This window comes from Zonotrichia leucophrys, chromosome 5 (genome assembly GCF_028769735.1).
Source record: "Zonotrichia leucophrys gambelii isolate GWCS_2022_RI chromosome 5, RI_Zleu_2.0, whole genome shotgun sequence".
Classification (NCBI taxonomy): domain Eukaryota; kingdom Metazoa; phylum Chordata; class Aves; order Passeriformes; family Passerellidae; genus Zonotrichia; species Zonotrichia leucophrys.
In genome coordinates this window covers 48,727,551-48,749,191 of record NC_088175.1, presented here as the reverse complement: position 1 = coordinate 48,749,191, position 21,641 = coordinate 48,727,551, and the positions used below count along the sequence as shown (strand labels likewise).

The window sequence follows — 21,641 nt, the reverse complement described above, 5'->3', positions numbered from 1 at the left end:
CCAGGCAGGCACGGGGTCATGGGGCAGGAGGGCTCTGCCCTCGCCATTCCCGGGTTAATGATTTCCAAGGAATCCTCAAGCCTTTCCCTGTGCAGAGCCCACGGCCCAGGCTGTGCCCAGCGGGGTAAGAGAAGGGGAAGCTCGGGCCCTTGGGGGCCGATTTCCTGCTGTCACGGGTGTGGGAGGACCACGAGAACCACGAGTCTCCTCCCAGGGCTGGACCGGGGCCAACATCCCAGTTCCCAGCCTGCCGTGCTGCACAGGACGGGAGCGGGGTGCACACAGCACCGGGGGGCTCCGAGCCCCTGGATCCCCACCCTGCTCCGGCTCCAGGGTGGGCAGGAGGAGGATAAGGAGGGGGGACAGTGGGGGCTGGGAATGGCGGGGCTGGGAGACACAGGGAAAAGGGGTGTCCCGGCTGCTGGGTGAGTTTCGGAGCAGGGGTTGGGATCAGAGGGTGGGGAGGGGGTGAGGAAGGGAGGGGATGAGGACAGGGAAGCAGAGGAGGGGAATCATGGAAGGTGGGAGCCAGGGAAAGAGGGGACAAGGACCAGGACAGAAGGGACAGGGACCACGATGGGATGGGGGTATATGGGATAGCAGGATGCTAGCAGAACTATCTGGATCACAAACCCCAACCTGGGGTTCTCCTGTGAGGATCCCTGGGGACAGGCCCCTGCCACCATTCCCCTCCTGGGCATGGCAATCCCTGTGGGACACTCGGGCTGATTCCCATTCCCAGGTGCACCATGGTGGAGGTGACGGTGACGCCGCAGTCCTCGCTGGCCGACCGGCCCGTGCAGATCCGTGTGCGGGGACTGTCCCCATCCCAGCTGGTCACGCTCCGGGCCTGGCTGAAGGACGAGCAGGGCGAGTGCTTCCAATCCCGCGCCTTTTTCCGCGCTGATGGAGCGGGAGAGGTGGATCCCGGGCTCCACGCCGCCCTGGGGGGCAGCTACTCCGGGCTCTGGCCCATGGGGCTCCTGTGGTTCCTGCAGCCCGACACGCTGTTCCGGCGGCTGGTGAAGCGGGATGTGGCCGGCAGCCCCTTCCGCGTGCGGCTGGAGGTGTGGGACGGGCTCAGCCTGGGCACGGATCCGCGGGAGCAGCCGCTGGCATCCTGCGAGGCCGAGCGCTGGTACGTGGGCCCCGGAGTGCAGCGGGTGCCCATCCGCGAGGGAAGGGTCCGTGGCGCCCTGTTCCTGCCTCCTGGTGAGCACTGGGCAGCAGGGAATTCGGGATATCAAACCCAGGGACTGGCAGGGTGTGTGTTCTTGGAAGCCCTTTGGTGCCCAGCCTTAGGACCCCTGGGATACCCAACCAGTATTCCCTTGGGATACTGGACCTTGGGAGCTCTGGGTACTGATACTGAGCCTTGGGATTCTGGAGATGCCAAACACTGGGACCCGTGGGAAACAACACTGGGATCCCTGGGATGCTAAACCATGAGATTCCTGGGTTGTCCAGTCCTGGAAGCCCTGGACTAGCAAACCTCAGGACCCCTGGAATGCCCAAGGTTGGCATTCCTGGGTTGTTCAGCCTCAGGATCCTTGAGATATCAAACCTTAGGATCTTGGGACACCCAGGACACTGGACCTTATGCCCTCTGGGATGCCCAGCCATGGAACCTCCGGGATGCAGGACAGCATGGGTGGCTCCCTATCCCTGGCATTCTCCCTGTCTTCCCACAGGTCCAGGCCCCTTCCCCGGAGTCATTGACCTGTTTGGGGGTGCGGGGGGCCTGATTGAGTTCCGGGCAGGGCTCTTGGCCAGCCGGGGCTTTGCCGTGCTGGCCCTTGCCTTCTTCGCCTACGACGACCTGCCCCGAGTCCTGGCCCAGCTGGACCTGGAATATTTCGAGGAAGCGGCTGAGCTGCTCCTCCGGCATCCCAAGGTGAGTCCTGGAGTGTGGAGAAAGGCACCTGTCAGCCAGGATGGACTGGGGATTGGGGGCAACCTGGTGAGCAGGACGTCCGGGTGACCAGGGATTGTCCTGGGGACATCCTCATCCTGGTGAGTGGGATGTCCAGGTGACCAGGGGTTATGTCCCAGGGACTGGGCGGTATCCCATGAGGATATCCCCCTTGTCCTGGCCCCCAGGGATGTCCCAGTAAATGTATTATCCCCGTATATTATCCCAGCTGGCTCCATTTCCTCTTCCTTCAGGTCCGAGGCCCCGGCCTGGGCGTGGTGGGCGTTTCCAAAGGCGCGGAGGTGGCCTTGGCCATGGCCACCTTCCTGCCACAGGTGGCGGCCACGGTGTGGATCAACGGCACGAGCTTCCTGTACGGAAACCCGCTGCTCTACAAGGAGCTGCGCATCCCGGCCATCCCCTACCACACCGAGCGCGTCCTGTTCACCGAGGTGGGAGCCATGGACAACTCGGCCATCTTCGACGACCCCCGGGACGCCGCGCACCGCGCCTCGGCCATCCCAGTGGAGAGGATCCGGGGCAAGGTGCTGTTTGTGGTGGGAGAGGCCGACCGCAGCTTCAACAGCAAGCTCTTCGCCGAGCTGGCCCTGGCGCGGATGCCGCCGGAGAGCGGCCGGGTGCTGTCCTACCCCGGTGCCGGGCACCTGATCGAGCCCCCCGGGTCCCCCCTGTGCAGCAACTCCGCCATCCGCGGCACCCCCAAACCCGTGGCCTGGGGGGGAGAGCTCCAGGCCCACGCCCGGGCACAGGAACATTCCTGGCAGGAGATCCTGCAGTTCTTGGAGCTCCATCTGGGCTCGGTTGCTGCCATGAAGCTGTGAGGGGTGGGGAGAAGGGGTGGTGGGATTGTCACTGTTGGGGAATAAAGTGTCTCCACTGGTGGCTGCTGCCTGTGCTCCTGGGGGATGATGTGTGGGACAAAGGTTGGACACAGATTGGGGAGATTGGTTGGAGATATCTGGGAGATACATGAGATATATGTTGGATACATATGGGACATACATCAGATATATATATAGGATGTATATTGGACGTATGGGATAGATATGTTGGATATATATTAGCTGTATATTGGACATATATACAGGATATATATTGGATACATATGGAACATGTAGAACAGACAGCCCAGACATATATTTGACATATATAGCACAACTATAAAATAGATACTTGACCTATATATATATATCTTTTATGTATAGACATTTATACAAGACATATATGGGGCACATATAGAACATATATTGGCCATATATCAGCCCAGCCATGGCTCTGGGGCCACACTGCTCTCTCTGCAGCTGCCCCCACTTCCAGAGGAGGTTTGAGGGAATCACATCCAGCCCCTGGCTCCTCTGGCCGGGATCCCTGTGCTCCTGGGAGCTGGTGTGACCCAGTTCCCACACCCAGGGCATGGGACAGGGAGTGGTAGTGACTGTCACTCCGGGAAGGGGTGATGCGGTGTAATCTGCAGTAAAGATAAATCTCAGAACTGAAACTTGGGGAAAGGTAGGCACAGGGAATGCACAGGGAGGACTTTGGATTCCCTGTGGCACTGCCAGCAGGGCACAAACAGGGCACAGCAGGGATTTGGGGTAACTGGCTGATTTCCAACCTCTCAGGCATCACTGGGACCGTGCCACTGTGTCCTCTGGTCCCATGGCTATTCCAGGAGTGGCGTGTCCAAATGTCACTGCTGTCCCCACTAGCTCTGGGGAGGTGGGCACACACCAGCCTTCTCCTTTCCCCCTGGATAACTTGATCCATCTGGGCATCCCGCCTGGCACCAGTTCCATTCCCTGTTCTCTGGGACAGCCTCCAAGTGTGGGATAAGCTCGGTTAGTCCCTGGTCACCGTGACACAGCCACAGGAGGTGACCACAGGGCTGGGGCACTGAGGTCACTGGTGGCAGGGGAGCGAGGAGCCCTGGGCAGAGCTCATCCCACGGGATCAGCTGATCCTGATCCCCCCCCACATCCCAGCCATCCGGATATAAATCCACACCGCAGAGCCCTGTGCTCCATCCGTGTCGCAGCCATGGGACGGAGCTGCTCCTTCCTCCTGCTCCTCTTCCTCCTGTCCCCGTGGCCCAGAGCCACTGTGGCACGGCTGCAGTACCGCCACGACTGCGGAGAGTTGGGAATGCAGCTCCTGGTCTTCCCGCCCCATGGCCGCACCGTCCGCTTCAAGGTTCTGGGTGAGTGGGGGCCTCCCTGGATTCTCTTGGGTGCTGGATTTCTCTGGGACTCCCCTCAGCCCTGGAGTGTTCTGTGCTGATGGTGTCCCAATGGGATAAGCCCAAGGGCTTGGATGAGCTGGTGCTGCTGCCCGGGGGGTTTCCACGCACATGGATGTGTCACATCCCTGTATCCATGGTGTCCCTCCAGACGAGTTTGGCTCCCGCTTTGACGTGGCCAACTGCTCCATCTGCCTCCACTGGCTGAATTCCAGGGAGGACGGCTCTGTCATCTTCTCCTCTGGCTACAAGGGCTGCCACGTCCTGTTCAAGGTGACGCTCCTGTCCCCTCCACGGTCCCCTCCAGCAGGATGGGGGTGACCGTCCCTCGTGTCCCCCTCAGGAGAACCGCTACGTCCTGCGGGTGCAGCTGGAGGAGCTGCTGTCCAGCGGGATCCCCGTCACCTCCTACGAGGTCAACATGACCTGCCCCAAGCCAGGTGGCTCTGAGGCGCTCCCAGATGGAACCCAGGGGACGAGCCGGGACAGCCCAACGCTGTTCTCCCACACCGGCCTGCACCAGGTCTCGGGGTCCTCCCTCACCCTCACGGGATCCCACTTCTCAGCCCAAGATCTTGTGGAGCAGGTTCACGCAGTGGGACAGTACCAGCCCAGCCCAGTGCTTCCCGGAATCCACCACAATTCCAACCCAGCCCACTCAGGGCTTCTGTCCAAGCCTGCTGGGGTTCATCCTGTCAACCCAGTCCAGGGAAGCTTCTTCCACCCAGCAGTGCAGCCCCCCCAGCCTGGGGGGCAGAGCCAGCCAGAGTTCCTTCACCCAGTGCTTGTATCCCAAAACCATCCCAGTTTGGGGCATCACGGGGGGCAGAGCCAGCCGGGGCACCTGCGTCCAGGGTCAGTATCCCAAAACCAGCCTGGGATTCGCCCAGGGTCTGGAACCCAAAACCAACCTGGGATGATGCATGCTGGGGGTCAAAACCAACCAGGGATTCGCCCAGGGTCTGCATCCCACAACCAGCCTGGGATTCGTCCAGGGTCTGTATCCCCAAATCGGCCTGGGATGACGCATTCTGTGGGTCAAAACCAGCCAGGGATTCGCCCAGGGCCTGTATCCCAACATCAGCCTGGGATGATGCATTCTGTGGGTCAAACCCAACCAGGCATTCGTCCAGTATCTGTATCCCACAACCAGCCTGGGATGCTGCATCACGGGGGTCAAAACCAACCAGGGATTCGCCCTGGGTCTGTATCCCAAATTCATCCTGGGGGTCAAAACCAACCAGGGATTCGCCCTGGGTCTGTATCCCAAATTCATCCTGGGGGTCAAAACCAACCAGGGATTCGCCCCGGGTCTGTATCCCAAATTCATCCTGGGGGTCAAAACCAACCAGGGATTCGCCCAGGGTTTGTATCCCCCAACCAGCCTGGCTTGACCTCCACTGGTGCCCAGACTCCAGCAGGATTCCAGCTCCCGGGAGGTCAGCCCCTAAACCAGCAAGGAATATCTCGTCCCAATCATCCCTCCAACTCCCAAGCCGTGTTCCCAGGCCATGCTGGGCTGCTCCATCCCAGCCCAGCTTTGGTGCACCCAGGACTCTCATCCTGGCCAGGTTTCATCAGCCCTGGACCCCAGGCTGAGCCCCAGCCTGGCCTGGGACTCCCTGGGCTGCGGCCCCAGCCTGGATTGCTGCATCCTGGGATTCACACCCAGCCCAGCCTGCTGCAGCCCACAGCGCTCTTCTACCCCTCGCCGGGGGCAGGTAAGGCAGGAAGCTGGGATGCTGGGACAAAGGGAAACGGCCTCGAGGCACTTTTTGAACCCACATTCCTGCTGTGTCCCCTGTGCTTCCCGCAGGAACGCAGCTGACCCGGGAGCAGTGCCAGGTGCCGGTGGGCCGCATGCCGTGCGTGGCTCCGCAGGGACGGGATGCGTGCCTGCAGGCGGGATGCTGCTACGACGACACGGACCGCACCACACCCTGCTATTACGGGAATACCGGTAGGGATACCCCGAGGGCACGTCCCAAAATCCCTTCCCGGCGCCGGGAGAGGGTGCTCAGAGTGACGGAGCCTCTCCGTGGTGTCGCAGCCACCGTGCAGTGCCTGCTGGAGGGACACTTTGTGCTGGTGGTGCCGCGGGGAATGGTGGCCCTGCCGTACAACCTGGACACCGTGCGGGTGGCCGGCGGCCAGGCGGGGTGCGAGCCCCGCCACGTGTCCGAGGCCTTCGTCATGTTCCGCTTCCCGGTCACCCACTGCGGCACCACCGTCCAGGTAGGGCAGGAAAAACCCGGAGAACCCCCAGGTGGGCACGGCGGGGTCACTCCAGGATAGAAGTGTCCCCAGGATGCTCCCAGTCCCTCCAAAATTTCAAGGAAAAACTCACCCACATGCTGCCTCCTGCCTCAAATCCTGATCCGTGCATGCCCCAGGATGTTTCCCATTCTGGTGTTCCCTGCACAGGTGATCGGGGACACGCTGGTCTATGAGAACCAGCTGATCTCCACCATCGACGTCCAGGGATCCCCCCGTGGCTCCGTCACTCGGGACAGCGTCTACATGTAAGGGAAGAGGGTGGAGAAATCGAGGCAGGGAGCCTGGATTCCCCCTTGGATCAAACCAACCCTCGCTCCTGCTGCATCCCTGGTGGTGTCCCCACACCTTGGGCTGAGGGGCTGATGGAGGATTTGGGAGTCTCCCACCTTTCTCTCTCTCTTTTCCCTAGTCTCCGAGCTCGGTGCATCTACAACTCCAGTGACCTCCTTCCCTTGGGAGTGGAGGTGGCCGTGCCCCCCACATCGGCCCCCCTGGCCATGCTGGGCCCGCTGGCGCTCCAGCTGCGCATTGCCACCGGTGAGTGCTCCCTATCCCGCTCCCCATCCCGCTCCCCATCCTGCTCAACCCCTCCCAACATTCCCACAGACGAATCCTACAGCTCCTACCACGCTGTGGGTGACTTCCCCCTGGTGAGGGTGCTCCGAGACCCCATTTACGTGGAAGTCCGGCTGCTCCAGAAGACAGATCCCAATTTGGTGCTGGTGCTGCACCACTGCTGGGCCTCCCCTGGCTCCCACGCCACATCCCAGCCCCAGTGGCCCATCCTGGTGGAAGGGTGAGTGGAAAAGGATGGGAAGATGGAAGTGAAGGTGGTCACTGTGCTGACACAGTGTCCTTGTTTCCCGCCCAGGTGTCCCTTCCAAGGGGACAACTACAGGACACGGTTGATTCCGATGGGTCCGGCCTCTCCGGAGCTGCCCTTCCCCAGCCACTACCAGCGCTTTGTCATCTCCACCTTTGCCTTTGTGGAGCCCCCCAAAATGGCTGTGCTGGAGGGGGAGGTGAGGGGGATCCTCCTTAATCCATGTGTTGGGAATGCCTCAGTGTTGGGAATCTCTCATCCCAACACCCCCAGACTCACTCCAGCACTGAGCTGCCCACAATCCTTTCCTGTTGGGAAGCTCACGCTGTTTTGGGAGGTTCCTCAAAACTTGGGGATGCTTTTTGGGAGTCTCTTCAGGCTCGGGGAGCCTTTGTGGGGATCCCCAGGTGAGGCTGGCATTCCTGTGGCTCCCAGGTGTACATCTCCTGCAGCGCCTCCGTGTGCCACCTGGCCCAGCCAGAGCCCTGCCGGCCCTCCTGCCAGCTGGGAGTGCCCTCACGTGAGTCTGGGAGCCTGCAGGGATTTGGGAAGGTCTCTACGTGTCCCCTTCTTCCCAAGCCAACCTGCTGCTCCCCACAGGAGCACGGAGGTCTCCAGGGGACAGGAGCACAGGTGACAGCGTGGGGACAGTCACATCCCAGGGATGTGTTGTGTTTCCTGAGGCCCCCAAGAGAGGGGGAACTCAGCAGAGAGGCTGAGGGGTGAGTGCCTTCTGCTCCCTAAAAACCCCTTCATCCCAAACACCCCTTCATCCCTCTGAATTATCTCTTCCCCCTCTTCCTCCTTCCAGCTCCAGCCTCTACCTGGATGCTATTGGATGTCTCTGGGAAAGCTGGAAAAATAAAACCAGTGCAAAACACGGCTCTAAGTGTGGTTTGTCCTTTGGAGGGGAGGAAAGGGGGACCCTCATCCCCATTCCCAAGATGGCAGCAGCCACAGACCCCCCCCCCCCCCCCAAATCCCACCCTACTACACCCCAGCCCTTCACAGGAACCTTTTCCAGCTGGGATGACAGGGAATAATTCTTTATTTCCATACTGAAACTAAGTAACTGCTTACAAAACTGCACAGTCTTCCCTTCCCTCCCTCCTGCCTTCCACACATCCCGGCCTCTAACTTTCACCAGCACCAGGATTGGGTTTTTTTGTCAAACCAGTTACAAGCACAAAACAATCTAAAGGAAAACACACAGAATTTGGGAAAAAAACTAAACAATAAATCCATGGAGCACGGGGAAGGCAATGTCTGACTTCCCTTACACTGACAGCTACAACAGGGGAGCTTGATAATCCCACCTGGATAATCCCCACATCCCACCCACCTCCCAGCCCCAATCCCAAAAACTTCCAGCCCCACTTCCAGGGCTACAGGCTGTAGAACTTGAGGCTCCGGTCCATGCCTGTGGAAGCGATGAACTTGGCATGGTGGCCAAAGGCCACTCCTGTGGTCAGACCACTGTGCTCTGGGGACAGAAAACAATCCATGGTCACAATTCCGAGTAGATTTGTCCCATTCCTGCCCTAGCCACTACCATGATTCCCAGAGCCTCTCACCTGTGAAGTGGAGGATCTCTGTCCACTGCTTGCAGATGTAGATCTGGACATCAGTCCCGCCCAGCGCCAGGTAGGTCCCGCTCTGGTCGAAAATCAGGGATTTCACCTGCGGAGAAGAATCACAACAAGGCATTGAAAAAGCTTCCAAAAAGGCTTTTCTGGGATGCCACAACCCCTGGTGCAGAGAGGGACATCACACACCTCAAAGTTGTTATCCAGCTGCAACGTCTTGAAGTTCTTGAGCTTCCTCAAGTCCCAGAGCTTGACGGAGGAGTCGTCGGCTGCCGTGGCCAGGTAGTATCCGTTCTCGGAGAAGGCGATGCTGGTGATGGGGCCCGAGTGTCCCGGGAAGTTGGCCACGTTGGTGCGTTCCTGGGGACAAGGTGGGCACAGGGAATCACAGAGCTGGGATGTGGCATCGTTCCCAACCGGCCTGTGTGGTCACGGCGTCACCAGCGGCTGCTCTGCAGCTGGAACCTTGGGATTTTTGGAGAAACCTCCAAAAACATTCCTCAAAATCCTGCTCCTTGGACTGACCCCCAAACCAAGCTCAGACAGCCCCAAACCCCTGTTCCTGCACATTTCCATTAGCCCTCACCTTCAGATCCCAGATCTTGATTTGGGAATCCATCGTTCCCGTCCCAAAAATGAGCCCGTCCGGGTGGAACTGCGCACAGGTGAGAGCTGTGGAGACAGCAGGAGAATCAGACACTTGGGATGACTCCCAAGAGGGTTGGGAAGAGCTGGAAGGTTGGGAAGGCTCAAGAGGGTTGGGGAGACTCACAGGTTTGGGAAGATAAAGGGAGCTGGGAACATTTTGAGAGTTGGGAACACTCAATAAGGTTGATGAGATTGGAAGGGTTGGGAAGACTTAGGAAGGTTGGGAAAGCTACCAAGACCACTCCAAAAGAGTTCCCATGAACTCCAAGAGCCAAGGGATGCCCAGAATGCGGAAAACCAGCTCCAAGGCTTACCACATCCAGAGCTCTCATCCGTCACCTTGGTGAGGACCCGGCCGGTCTGGATATCCGAGAAAGCCCAGTACTGGGGAAGAGAGGAAGAGCGTTGGATATGGGAGGGGTGGGAAGCACAGGTGGGATCTGTGGGATGGGGAGGGATTCACCTGGTCATCCGAGGAGCTGAGCAGGTAATCACCCGTGGCGTGCAGGCTGAGCCCGGTCACGGAGCCCTCGTGGGCACGGACCACCTGCACACAGGAGGCGTTGGGAACGGACCAGATCCGGATCGTGGCGTCGGGAGAGGCCGAGAACACCAAGTCCTGCACAAGGACAACACCAGAAGGTTCACATGGGAATAATTCACCTCTCTGAGAGCTCCCAGCAGAGGAGGGTGCTGATATCCAGACCTGAGGCATCCTGGGAGCGAGGGAAGAGCCAGACGCACCTGGGATGGGTGGAAGACGACGCTGGTGACCTTCTTGGTGTGGCCCTTGAGCGTGGCCAGGATCTGCTCCGAGCTCTTGTCGAACACGATGACGTTTTTGTCGGCTCCACCTGGAAAACCGAGCGGGAAGCGCTGGGATGGGAGTGTGGGGCCAACCAACCCCAAATCCACCTGCCTCGTGTCCCTTGTCCTCCTTCAAACTCCCAAAAACACAGAGAAAGAGATCTACTCCCTGGTGGCAAACCCCCAGGAAAGCTCCCTTACCAGTGAGGATCTTGTTGGTGTCGGAAGGACACAGATCCAAGGCAAGAATTCCTGGGATGCTGGCGCTGTGCAGCCCCTGTGTGAGAGAGGAGAATCCCAAATTACTGCCACAAGCAGTAAAATCCTCCCAAAAGGAATCAAGATGCAATTCCCAGCTCCATATAGGAGTTTCCCTGTCCTTTCCCAGCCTGGCACTCACCACATGTGAGGCCACCTGCCGGTACTTGCTGAGCTCCTCCGGCTTCACCAGTTCCTCCGGGACCGTCTTGCCCCTCTGGAAAAATCAGGGATAAACATCAGCCTTGGCTGGAGCACGGCACATCCCAGCTGCCTCCAAATCCTTGGCGAAGGTCACTCACCTTCTTACGCTCCGTGGTCAGCACCGTGGCCTTGTCTTGGAGCTGGAAAACAAGAGGAGGGTGGGCACAGAGCAGGAATTCTGCGATGGGGAGATGGAGAGGGGAACACGTGGAACACTGCTCCTACCTTCTGGATGATCTCCGGGGTCATTCCCGCCAGCTCTCCCAGATCCATGGCCTCGCCAGCACCCTGCGTGACACAGACAGAAGGGACATGCAGAGAGAGAATGTGGGAGCAATGAGTGGGAAAAGGGCTGGGAATGAGCAGGGAAAGGGCTGGGATGGAAAGCAGGGACTCACGGCCACGTTGGGCTGCGCTGATGGCACCGCCTGGGGCACGATGAGCCCGGCCTGAGGCTTCAGCGTGGCCAGAGCTGCAGAAACACAACAGGTTTAGGGGAAAACCAGGATAGATAAAGCACTTCCCAGCGCTTCTTCCTGGAAATGCCCCGTGTTGGTGTCACCTTCTCTGGCGGCTGTGACCTCCTTGGTGAGGCGGGCGATGACCCTGCAGGCGGCGTCGTGCTGGTACAGGGCGTGGGACAGCTCCTGGCGCGTGGTCTGCAGCTGCTGCCGCAGCGTGAAGCTGTGCAGCATCACGGCATCCTGCGGGAGCACCGCCGTCAGCCGGGAATGGCACCGGGACCATCCCGACCCCGGCAACCCCCCCGGCGCTCACTCACCCACTCGTCCTGCAGGGCCTTCAGGATGGCCGGGATGCTGGTGGCAGAGGGCGGCTTGGGGCGGATCGGGTGCGCGACTGCAGGAAAGATGGACGGGTCATCCGTGTGCCTGATACCCCTATGGATCGGCACTCCCATTCCTTTCCTTCCCCATTTCACCATCCCTTCTTTACCCCGCTCCTTCCCGGCCTCCACAGCTGAGTTTGGCACCTCAAACCCCAGAACACCTCGGGCACCGCCATTCCCGCCCCCTGGAGAGCCGCTTTTCCCGGGAGAGCCTTTGCCACGCCCGTTCCCGTTCCCGGTACCTTTGATGTCGATGAGCTGCTCCTCGGACAGCGGCTGGTTGTTGACAGGGTCGGTGCCGTTCTCCGCGATGTATTTCTCGATCAGCCGCCGCTCGTACACGTGGTTGGACACCGGCGACACACACGGGTGCTCCGGGACCTCGTTGGAAACTGCGGGGGAAAGGGGAAGATGGGCCGGGACGGGAACGGGGATTTGGGAATTCCCTGCCCGGTGATCCCCCGGTGACCCCGGCTGTCCCCGCCTCGCAGCCCGGGATCCCCCGTTCGGTAGCGCTCCCCGCCCGCACTGCCGCGACCGCTCTCTCTCCGCACTCACTGGAGCAGATGAGCGCCATGGCGGAGGCCGAGGGGTCGCGGCTCTCCGGTTACGGCCCCGCTGCCCTTCCGAGGCTGTTTCCGGTTCTCCTTTCCGGTCCGGGGTCCCGGTTCCGGTTCCGGTTGGCGCGCGCGGCCCCCGCGCCGCTCCCGAGCGCTCACGCGGGCGCCGCCGCCGCCGGAACCGGAAGCGCTCCCGGCATCCCCCGCGCTCCCCCCGCCGGCGGGAACGGCGCTTCCCGGCGTGCACCGCGCACCACCGCCCGCCTCCGGCTGTTGCCATGGTGACCCCGCTCCCGGCATGCCCCGCGGCCCTCCCGGGAACTACAACTCCCGGCGTGCCCCGCGGCGGAGCCCAGGGAAGCCCCGGTGAGGGGGGGTCGGGGGGGACCCTGGGGTGGGGGGCGGAATTCGGGCAAAACTGGGGCAAATTTGGGGAAAGCTGGGAGGGAAATGGAGGGAGAATGGGCGGGGACGCTCCAGAGGGGGATAGACGGGATGAGGGAGCCGCGGGAGGGGTTCCTGGGGGGGATCCCGGGGGAACCGGGGGGATCCTGCGGAGTGGGGGGGGGACAGTGGGAGGTAGGTACAGAGGGGCCTGGGGGGATCCTGGGGGTATCCGAGGGATCCCGGACACCTCGGAGATGTGGGTGGGGTGCGCTCAGAGGGGCTTGGGGGTCCAGTGGGAATTGGGGAGATCCAGGGAAGTGCGGGAGGATTTTGGGGATCGTGGAGGGTGGAGGGTGGAGGGTGGAGGGCCCGGGGAGGGGGGGCGGGCACAGGGGCGATCGGGGGCTCCAGGGGAATGGGGGGAACTGGGCGGGGCTGGACACACTGGGACTGGGGATATCCCGGGGGGATTGGGGAGCAGGGGGGGTCTCGGGAGTGGCAGTGGTGGCAGTGTCCCGTCCCGGAACACCCCGCTCCCTCCTTTGGGAAGGGGTGCCCCCCCTTCCCAGCCAGGCCCGGTGCCCTTGGCTGTGTCCCGCTGACTCTGGTCGATCCCAAAAATAGCCGGGACACCCAGGCCTGTGCCGAGGCGGGGCATGGAACTGGGCTGTGGGGCCTCCAGCCTCCCCTTGCTGCTTGGGGCACCCCAAAACCAGCAGGGTTTCCTCTTCCCAGCACCCTCACGTGTCTCTTTCCCCACAGATCCCGGGTTCCAGGATGGGGAGTGCCGTGGGGCACCGGGCCCTGCTGGCCCTGCTGCTGTGGATCCCATTCCTCATGGGATCGGTGGGGGACGGAGCCAAGGATGGCCCGGAGGGATTCAGGGGACACACCACCACCTCTGATGACTTCCTGCTCCGGCTGGGAAGATCCACTTGGGACACCCTGGAAAGCTGGGTGGGACACCAGCCCCTGCGGGTGGTGGCAGAGGTGGGATCCCATTCCCAAACCTTCCCTGGAGCTCCTTGTGTAGGGACATGCGACATTTTCCCACTCCGTTATCCCCGTCCTTCCCCGCAGAGCCTCTCCACCACCCTGTGGATCGTTTCCTCTGGAATCTCAGCAGCCCTGAGCACGCTCTGTGGGATCCTGGGGGATCTCCTGGCCGCCTCCAGCATCAACGGTGAGTGGGGCTCACCCCGTGGGACAGCTCCTGCCCCCATTCCTGGCGCCACCGCTGACCCCCAGATCCCATTCCCAGGCCACCGGCTGGTCCGAACGGCGGCTCTGGCTCCTGGAGAAGTGCAGAGGGTGCTCCTGTGGGCCGTGGCCGCCCTGCTGGGATCCTGGGTGCTGACCCGGCTCCGAGGGCTGCTGCTCCCGCTGCTCCGTGGCCTGAAGCTTTTCTTCTTCCTGGGAGCCTTCCTGCACGTGGCCGCTTCCCAGGAGAGCCCCACGGTGCAGGCGGGAATGCTGCTGGGCCTGTGGCTGCTCTACACCTTCCTGGGCAGCCTGGTGGGGTCCCCAGATCCCAGTGCCCGGCTGGATGCGGCCGTCAAGAGCCTGGAGTGGAAGGTGGAGGAGCTGCGGCGGCGCCAGAAGTTTGGGGGGCCCCGGAACCGGGAGGATTGAGCCCCCCTGAAGCTTTCCCAAAGCTTGGCTCCACCATCCCAAGCATCCCAAGCATGTGTCCCCCCGCTCTGCTGAGCCCCCTGCACCCTCTGCTCTGCTTCCCGGTTCTCCCAGGGGTCCTGGGGGCCCCCCATCCCTCTGGGAGCGCCCCAGAATCAGGGGCCGTGCCTTGCCACACGTGCCACAAGTGCCTTCACCCCAAAAGCCCCCTCACGCCCCAAGAGTGGGAGAAGAGCTCCCACATTCCCTGCTCGCCAGGGATGTTGGCCCAGCCCAGCCAGCTTGGGGTGCAGAGGGGATCCCATTCCCCGTCCCGGGGGCTCTGCTTGTTTTGGGGTCCCCTCACTGTCAGGTTTTGGGTTTTAAGCTGCTTTTTAAACGGTTTTGATAATGTGGTTTGGAATAAAGACGGATTTATCCGGCCTGGCCCTGCTGCTTTCCCAGGGGAAGGGGGTCAGGCTCAAGCCGGCCCCCCAGTCCATTCAGAGTGGGAGGGGAGGAGGAGGAAGAGGAGGAAGGTGGATCCCACCGCCCTCCAGCTGTTCCTGCTGTGCTTCCCACTCTCTCCGTGCCCCTCATCATGGATGTCCTTGTCCTTCCCATGTCCCCAGTGTCCCTTGTGAAACAGGGAAAGATGGATGGCAGCTGGGGAAAGAATTCCCACCCTCCTGCTCTGCTCCGGGGGTCTCCATGTGGCCTGGGGTGTCCGGTGCTGGGTGCGGCTGGGAATGGGATCAGGAGCGAGGATTGGGATGGGGATGAGGAAGAGGATGAAAAGCAGAGATGGGGATGGGGAATGGGATGAGGGTCGGAATGGGGAGCAGGGATGGGAATGGGGAATGGGGTGAGGATGAGAATGGGGAGCAGGGCGGGGAATGGGGAGCAGGGCTGGGAATGGGGAGTGGGCTGGGAATGGGGAGTGGGATGAGAATGGGGAGCGGGCTGGGATGTGCGTCGGGCTGTGGAGCAGGAGCCGGAGCACCGGGCACGGCCGGGCTTTAGGACCCGGCGGGACGAGGCGGCGCCGGTGCCGGTCCCGCCCCGGCCCCATTGTCTCGGCGCGGGGGCGGAGGGACGGGAGGCACCGGCGGTACCGGCACCGGCGGCACCGGCGCACGGACCGAGCCCCCGCCGGCCATGGCCTCGGCGCCCCGGCTGGCGCTGCTGGCCGCCGCCCTGCTCTGCGCCCCGGGTAAGTGGGAACGGCACCGGGAAAGGCATCGGGAACGGCAGCTGGCACCGGGAACAGCACCGGGCACCGATTCCGACCCCGCTCCGCGCCCCTCCCGCCGTCCTGCCGGGATCCGCTCCCGCGTGGACCCGCAAGCCGGGTCGGTTCTCCCCTTTCCCCACGTTCGGGTCCCTCCGTTCCGCCGGGATCCAGAGAGCCGGAGCGACCTCACCCCCTCCTCCTTCTTCCCCGCGTTCCCCGGGATCCGCGCCGCCCATCCGCGGGGATCCGTGCCCCCTCCACCGCCTGGGATCCCGCGGGGATCACCCGGGGAACGCTGGATCCGCGGGGATCTCGAGGGGGGAATCTCCTCCCCGTCCCCACGGGAACCCGCCGCCCGAGCGGCTCCCCTTCCCCCCGGATCCCGGGATCTGCCTGGCCTCTCTCCCGCACGCCTGATCCCCTCGGTGGCATCAATTCCCGGCCGTGAGGAAGCCCTGCCCGGGCATCCAGGTGGGATCTGCTCCCTGTGGTGAGGGATCCCTTTGATCAGGGCACCTTGAGCCTGGATCCCACCCTGCAGGACACGGTTCCAACTCTCTCCCCAGTGGGGAATGCATTCCCACAGGGAGCAGCCAGGACTGGCGGAACCGAGTGGCCCCCCAGTCCTGATGGGATGGGATAACCCCGGGACGGGATAACCCCGGGATGGGGGAGCCATGGCAGGGGTGACCTCAGAATGTGGTGGCCCAGGCAAGGGGTCACTCTGTGTGCTGCCACAAAGGTGGGCGCAAAGACCCCCAGCTGCACATCCCATTCCCGCTGTGTCCCTGCGGGATGTGACACGTCCTTGTCCCTGCAGTGAGGGGTGACGGGGAGCCCCCGGATCCCGTGTTCCTGCCGGTGGAGCTGGAGGTCCTTGGGGTGCCCGAGTCCTACCGGCTGCAGAGGGTGGATCAGGACGTGGCCCCCAACTCTTCCTTGCACACCCGCTCCGAGACGTTCCTGCTGCTCCGTGCCGGATCCCAGCCCCTGTTCCAGGCCACCTACCCCCCGTTCAGCATCCGCCAGGTAACCGAGGGTCCTGTGTCCCCTGGGCCACCCCAGGGTGTCCCGGCCCCCACCACCACCCTGCTGTCCTTACAGGAGGTGTCCACGGAGAGCGCCCCCAGTTCAGCTTGGGCCGTCCGTGCCGTGTCCCTGGAGAGCTCTGTGTCCCCTGCTGAGCCCGTGGCCCGTGTCCTCTTCCACCTGTATGGGCCCGACTGGATGCCTGGGAAGCAGGATCATGCCGGGGCCCGGAATCACCCCAAGGACTGGGACCATCCTGGGCTCTGGGATCACCCTGACATCCGGGACCGCCCTGGGGGTCAGGGTCACCCCAGGAACTGGGATCATCCCAGGGAGCAGGACCACCCTGGGGTCCGGGATCACCCCAGGAACTGGGATCACCCTGGAGATCATGACCGCCCCAGGGACCAGGACCACCCCGAGCAGCAGGATCACCATGGAGTCCGGGATCACCCCAAGGACCGGCACCACCCTGGGATCCACGATCACCCCAAGTACTGGGACCACCTCAAGGACCAGGACCACCATGAGCAGCAGGACCACCCTGGGAACTGGGATTCTTCAAGGGATTGGCATCACTCCAGAGCTCAGGATCTCCCCTGTGCCACCCTCCACGCTCACCACCGCGGGCGGGTGGCCCGGGGGACATGCCACTTGCAGGTCAGTGCCACCCTGGGGACCCTGGGGACCCACGGCTCCCCCCCAGCCTAATCCCGGGACCCTCTCTCCCCTGCAGGCCCCCCTGGGCGTGTGCGTGGTGGAGCTGGAGATCCCTCCACGCTGGTTCTCCTTGGGATCCCTCCATTCCCACCGGAGCCGCCGGCGTGATTCTGACCCCGCGGAGCCTCCAGAGCGCCCGGAGCCGGCTGAGCTGCACTACAGCGTGGGGGAGTGCGGGGCTCGGGAGCGGGAGGCTCCCAGATTCCTGGCAATGCTGGAGCTGCGGGCGGGAGAGCCGGAGCGGCGGCAGGAGGTGCGGCTGGACGAGAAGGTGCTGCTGCGTGTCCCCAACGTCCCCCTGCGGCCTGGGCAGCGCTTCACGGCCACCATCGCCCTGCGCCACAACTTCACCGCCGACAGCCTGACCCTGAGGTGACAGCGGGGACAACGGGGACACTGTGGGACACTATGTGACTCTATGTGAAAGCGTGTGACAGTGTGTGACTGTGAGTGACACACTGTGACAGTGAGCGACACTGTGTGACACTCTGTGACATGGTGTGGCAATTTGTGGCAGTATGCGAACATCTGATACCATGTGCACTGAGTGACATTGTGTGACAGTGTGACTGTGACACTGTGTGGCACCATCTGATACTGTGTGACATTGTGTGACACTGTGTGACAGCGAGTGACACCGAGTGATTGTGGGTGACTCTGTGGGACACCATCTGACACTGTGTGACACTGTTTTAACACCGTGTGACATTTTGGGGCATTGTGTGACACCATCTGACACTGTGTGACACCACAGGATCAAGGCCAAGAAGGGCCTGCAGGTGGTCTCCGCCCGTCCCACAATTCCCAGCACCTGGAGCGTGCACCTGGAGCGTTCCCGTGGCCCCAAGCACTCCACGGCCGTGGTGACGTGCCGGCGGCTCGGGGACATCCCTGCCATTCCTGACAGCTCCAGGTAGGGAGTATCCCAATCCCCCATCCTGGTGGGAATTGTGGCTTGTTCCACCCTGATCCCGATGCGGTGCTGCAGGGTGTCCGAGCCGGCCGAGTTCCTGCACCTGGATGTGGCTGTGGAAAACGGGACGGGGGGGCTGGCGCCGGCGCGGCCCCTCACGTGGCAGGTGGAGTATCCCGGCCAGGATCCAGAGGCACAGAAGGACAAACTGGTCTGGGAAATCCAGGTGTCGGAGCGGGACATCCGTGCCCTCGTCCCGCTGGTGCAGGTGGGTGTCCCCATCCCATTCCAGCCCTCCATCCTGCGGGAAGCGCCCCCTCATCCCACTATGCTTCCAGGAGCTGGAGATCCTGAACACGGCGCCGCTGACCGGGGTGCCCCGTGTTATCCCGGTCAAACTGGTGGCTGTGGAAGCAGGGGGTGCCGTGTCCGAGCTCACGGATCCCGTAGGATGCGAATCCGCTGACAAGCAGGTGCTGCAGGTGAGTCCTGCTATTCCCTCGTTATCCCGCCTCACCTTGGGACATTCCCATGGAATTATCCCACCTCACCCTGGGACATTCCCATGGAATTCCACGTGCCCTTGCAGGTGTCGGATTCCTGCGACCTGGTGTTCGTGGGGGGCAAGGAGAGCCGAGGGGCACGGGGCGCCCGCGTGGATTTCTGGGTGCGCCGGCTGCGGGCGGAGCTGAGCTTCTCCGTCTGGGCTCCGCTGCTCCCGCTCCGTGTCCAGCTGGGAGATCCCATCCTGGAGCAGCTCCGTGGCTGGAAAGTGCCCGGGGGGCCTGACAGGTGAGGCCTACGGAACAGGATGCTGGGGAAAGGGGGAGACGGGAATGGGGCTGGGACCTGACGTGTGGGGATGCATCAGTGAGCCCCCAACACACTCTTGTGTCCAGGGATTCTCGTCACCCTGTTGTGAAATCTCTGTCACCCTGTCCTGCAATCCCTATTCCCCTGTCCTTGGGGAACCCCTTGTCACCCCATCCCAGGACTCTCGTCACCCTGTCCCTGTCCCCTGTCCCCAGTGCCACGGTGGAGTCTGAGGACGCTGCAGAGGAGCCGGAGCGGCGGGCACGGGGCTGCCGGCCCCAGTTCCAGCGCACGGGGCTCCGTGTCCTGGCACACTTTGTGGCCCACCCCCTGGATGGTGGCCGTCACCTGTCCTACCTTCCCGGCCCCGAGTGGCTCCTGGATGTCACCCACCTGGTGGCTGCCCGGACTCGTGTCCAGGACCCCCGCGTGGCCTCACTGGAGGCAGGGGCTGTGGTGGTGGGCCGGGAGCCTGGAGTCACCTCCGTGGAGGTAAATGGGGCTTGTCTGGGGGATCCTGGGAAGATGTGGGGGTGTGGGAAGGTTGCAGGGATGGAGCTGGGGGGCTGGAAATGATCCCACTGGGAGCTGGGCAGGATACAGGGAGGGAGGGAACTGAGAGGCTGGCACAGGATGGGAAGAGGAAACAGTGGCTATGAGGAATGTTGGGGGACTCACAAGCTGCTTCCAGGTGCGCTCCCCGCTCTCCGACTCCATCTTGGGGGAGCAGACGCTGGTGGTTTCTGAGGAGAAGGTGACGGTGACGGAGCTCCGTGCCCAGGTGGTGGCTGGGCTCTCCTTGTCCCTGCGGACAGAGCCGGATCATCCTGGCGTAGTCACCGCCACCGTCCTGGGGACACCCACACTACGGGCCCTCAAGCAGGTGAGACGGGTGGGGGGTGATTGACCCCAGCCTCCCTGGTGTCCCCCAAACCTCTGCCATCCCGCTTGTCATCCCGCCAGGAAGCGACCCTGTCCATCTGGCTGTCCTTCTCCGACCACACGCTGGCCCCGCTGGAGCTCTACGGGTGGCACGACGTGGCCTTGACCGTGACGTCCCTGGACCGCGCCGTCGCCACTGTCAGGGGCTCCCCTGGGGTCCCCGCTGCCCACCCGTGGGTGGTGGCCGAGGGCCCGGGCCGGGGGGCCCTGCTCCAGCTCAGCCTGCACCCCCCGGATCCGTGCCGGCGTGGCCGGCACCGCGCGGCCGCCCTGGCCAGCGGCACGGCCTGGCTCGAGGTGGGGGTCCCCTCTCCCGGGAGTCCCCGGCCCTTCCCGCGGGCCGAGGGCGCCATGTCCGGGGAAGCGGTGACCGTGGGACAGAGGGACCCCGCGGGCGTGGGGCCAGCAGCCACCAAGCTCCAGGGGTCTTCCTCGGAGGAGGAGGACGAGGAGGAAGGCTACGGACGCAACCGTGCCATGGAAGAGGAGGAGGAAGATGAGGAGGAGATAGTGAAGGCTCCGGAGCGGGTGACTGACCTGGAAATAGGGATGTACGTGCTCCTGGGAGTGTTCTGCCTCGCCATCTTCATCTTCCTCGTCAACTGCATCTTCTTCGTGCTCCGCTACCAGCAGAAGGAGCTGCCCGAGCCGGGCGGGGCCCCCTCGGCCCCACAGCCCCACAACTGGGTCTGGCTGGGCACCGACCAGGAGGAGCTGAGCCGGCAGCTGGATCGGCAGCAGCTGGACCGGCCGCAGCCGGATCGCCGGCAGCCGGAGCCCCCGGCATCCCCGGGCCCCCCCTGCGGCTGCGGGGGCCCCCCGGGCTCCGGCGAGGACGGGGCTCCCCCCGGCTCCCCGGCCCCGCCGCCCCGCAAGGAGGGCTCGGCCCCGGGGGGCGGCCGCAGGAAGCGGGTGGAGTTTGTCACCTTCGGGCCCCCCCGCGTCCCCGAGGAGCCGCCCCCGGCCGCCCCCCACGTCCAGTCCATCCTGGTGGCCAGCGAGGACGACATCCGCTGGGTGTGCGAGGACATGGGGCTGCGGGATCCCGAGGAGCTCCGGAGCTACATGGAGAGGATCCGCGGCAGCTCCTGACCCCGAAGGGCGACTCCCGGACCCCCCAATTCCCGGGCAAACCAGTAAGGGCCCGACCTCCTCCCCGTGCCGTGCTGGGGGGACACCGACCCCCCTTCCTGGCGGGATGGGCCGGGGACCACTGGTGGCCTCCTGGGACCACCCCGAGGTGCCCACAGAGGTGAGGGGGGGTCTCCCAGCCCTATCCTTACGGGGGCTGGATCCCGGCGGCACCAGGGAGGAATTTGGGATGCTCTTACTGCTTTGGGTCTCATTGCGACATGGTGTTCATAGTGGTGATGATGATGGTGGTGATGATTCCTGTGGTCTGATCCCGGGGAGGATCCCGTATCCCCCCACCTTCACCCCGGCCACGCATCCGTTTTGTACACATTTTTTATCGGGAATGCCCGGGAAGGGGCTGCCAGGGGCTGGTATTTATGGAAAATTTTTAATTCTGACGTTGTTACAAAAATAAAGTATTTAAAAAAAACAATTGGGATTCTCCTCTGTGCCGTCTCCTGTGATCCTGACAGCAGGTCCCACCCTGCCCCCATGGCACTGCCAGGCTCCTGGGAATGGGCACATGCCCTTGACCTTGGCTCCACGTGGGAGCTGGTCACGGGATTGGATCCAGGGCTGGGCCTGGCTGTGGCCCAGCTGGGGTCACCTTGGGATAAGGGATCTCCTTCCTCCCTTTCCTGCCATCTTCCACCTCCACCTTTCCAACCCCAGCACCAGC

General features: G+C 63.0%; 5 protein-coding genes across 5 annotated transcripts; 4 read left to right on the top strand and 1 right to left on the bottom strand.

Moving 5' to 3' along the window:
• The first annotated feature begins 244 nt into the window (after positions 1 to 244).
• LOC135448205 (acyl-coenzyme A amino acid N-acyltransferase 2-like) lies at positions 245 to 2,754 on the top strand. Its single transcript, XM_064713950.1, has 4 exons — positions 245 to 334; positions 743 to 1,212; positions 1,692 to 1,894; positions 2,167 to 2,754. Exons 2-4 carry the CDS (start codon positions 750 to 752, stop codon positions 2,752 to 2,754), a joined length of 1,254 nt encoding a protein of 417 aa, XP_064570020.1. The 5' UTR covers positions 245 to 334; positions 743 to 749.
• Positions 2,755 to 3,970: 1,216 nt separating this feature from the next.
• On the top strand, positions 3,971 to 8,148 carry ZP1 (zona pellucida glycoprotein 1). The gene is made up of 12 exons (XM_064714922.1): positions 3,971 to 4,130; positions 4,321 to 4,442; positions 4,513 to 5,890; positions 5,986 to 6,129; positions 6,220 to 6,404; positions 6,594 to 6,691; positions 6,856 to 6,983; positions 7,053 to 7,242; positions 7,318 to 7,468; positions 7,705 to 7,789; positions 7,870 to 7,991; positions 8,081 to 8,148. Exons 1-11 carry the CDS (start codon positions 3,971 to 3,973, stop codon positions 7,986 to 7,988), a joined length of 2,760 nt encoding a protein of 919 aa, XP_064570992.1. The 3' UTR covers positions 7,989 to 7,991; positions 8,081 to 8,148.
• A 151-nt stretch (positions 8,149 to 8,299) lies between these two features.
• Positions 8,300 to 12,343, bottom strand: PRPF19 (pre-mRNA processing factor 19). Its single transcript, XM_064715387.1, has 16 exons — positions 12,178 to 12,343; positions 11,862 to 12,011; positions 11,554 to 11,630; positions 11,335 to 11,476; positions 11,171 to 11,244; positions 10,998 to 11,060; positions 10,871 to 10,912; positions 10,711 to 10,785; positions 10,512 to 10,587; positions 10,248 to 10,357; positions 9,967 to 10,122; positions 9,818 to 9,887; positions 9,442 to 9,527; positions 9,045 to 9,215; positions 8,844 to 8,949; positions 8,300 to 8,752 (listed from the first exon to the last, which is right to left on the bottom strand). The coding sequence occupies exons 1-16, from the start codon at positions 12,194 to 12,196 to the stop codon at positions 8,655 to 8,657; spliced, it is 1,515 nt and encodes a 504-aa protein (XP_064571457.1). The 5' UTR covers positions 12,197 to 12,343; the 3' UTR covers positions 8,300 to 8,654.
• Positions 12,186 to 14,339, top strand: TMEM109 (transmembrane protein 109). Its single transcript, XM_064715388.1, is given in 5 exon segments — positions 12,186 to 12,309; positions 12,312 to 12,530; positions 13,324 to 13,556; positions 13,647 to 13,749; positions 13,828 to 14,339. Coding segments are annotated over 5 exon segments (1,050 nt in total). The 3' UTR covers positions 14,199 to 14,339.
• Positions 14,340 to 15,145: 806 nt separating this feature from the next.
• On the top strand, positions 15,146 to 21,355 carry TMEM132A (transmembrane protein 132A). Its single transcript, XM_064715386.1, is given in 12 exon segments — positions 15,146 to 15,325; positions 15,327 to 15,390; positions 16,232 to 16,440; positions 16,516 to 17,100; positions 17,177 to 17,532; positions 17,915 to 18,073; positions 18,149 to 18,341; positions 18,412 to 18,555; positions 18,663 to 18,865; positions 19,102 to 19,378; positions 19,578 to 19,769; positions 19,850 to 21,355. Coding segments are annotated over 12 exon segments (3,633 nt in total). The 3' UTR covers positions 20,921 to 21,355.
• Positions 21,356 to 21,641: the final 286 nt, after the last annotated feature.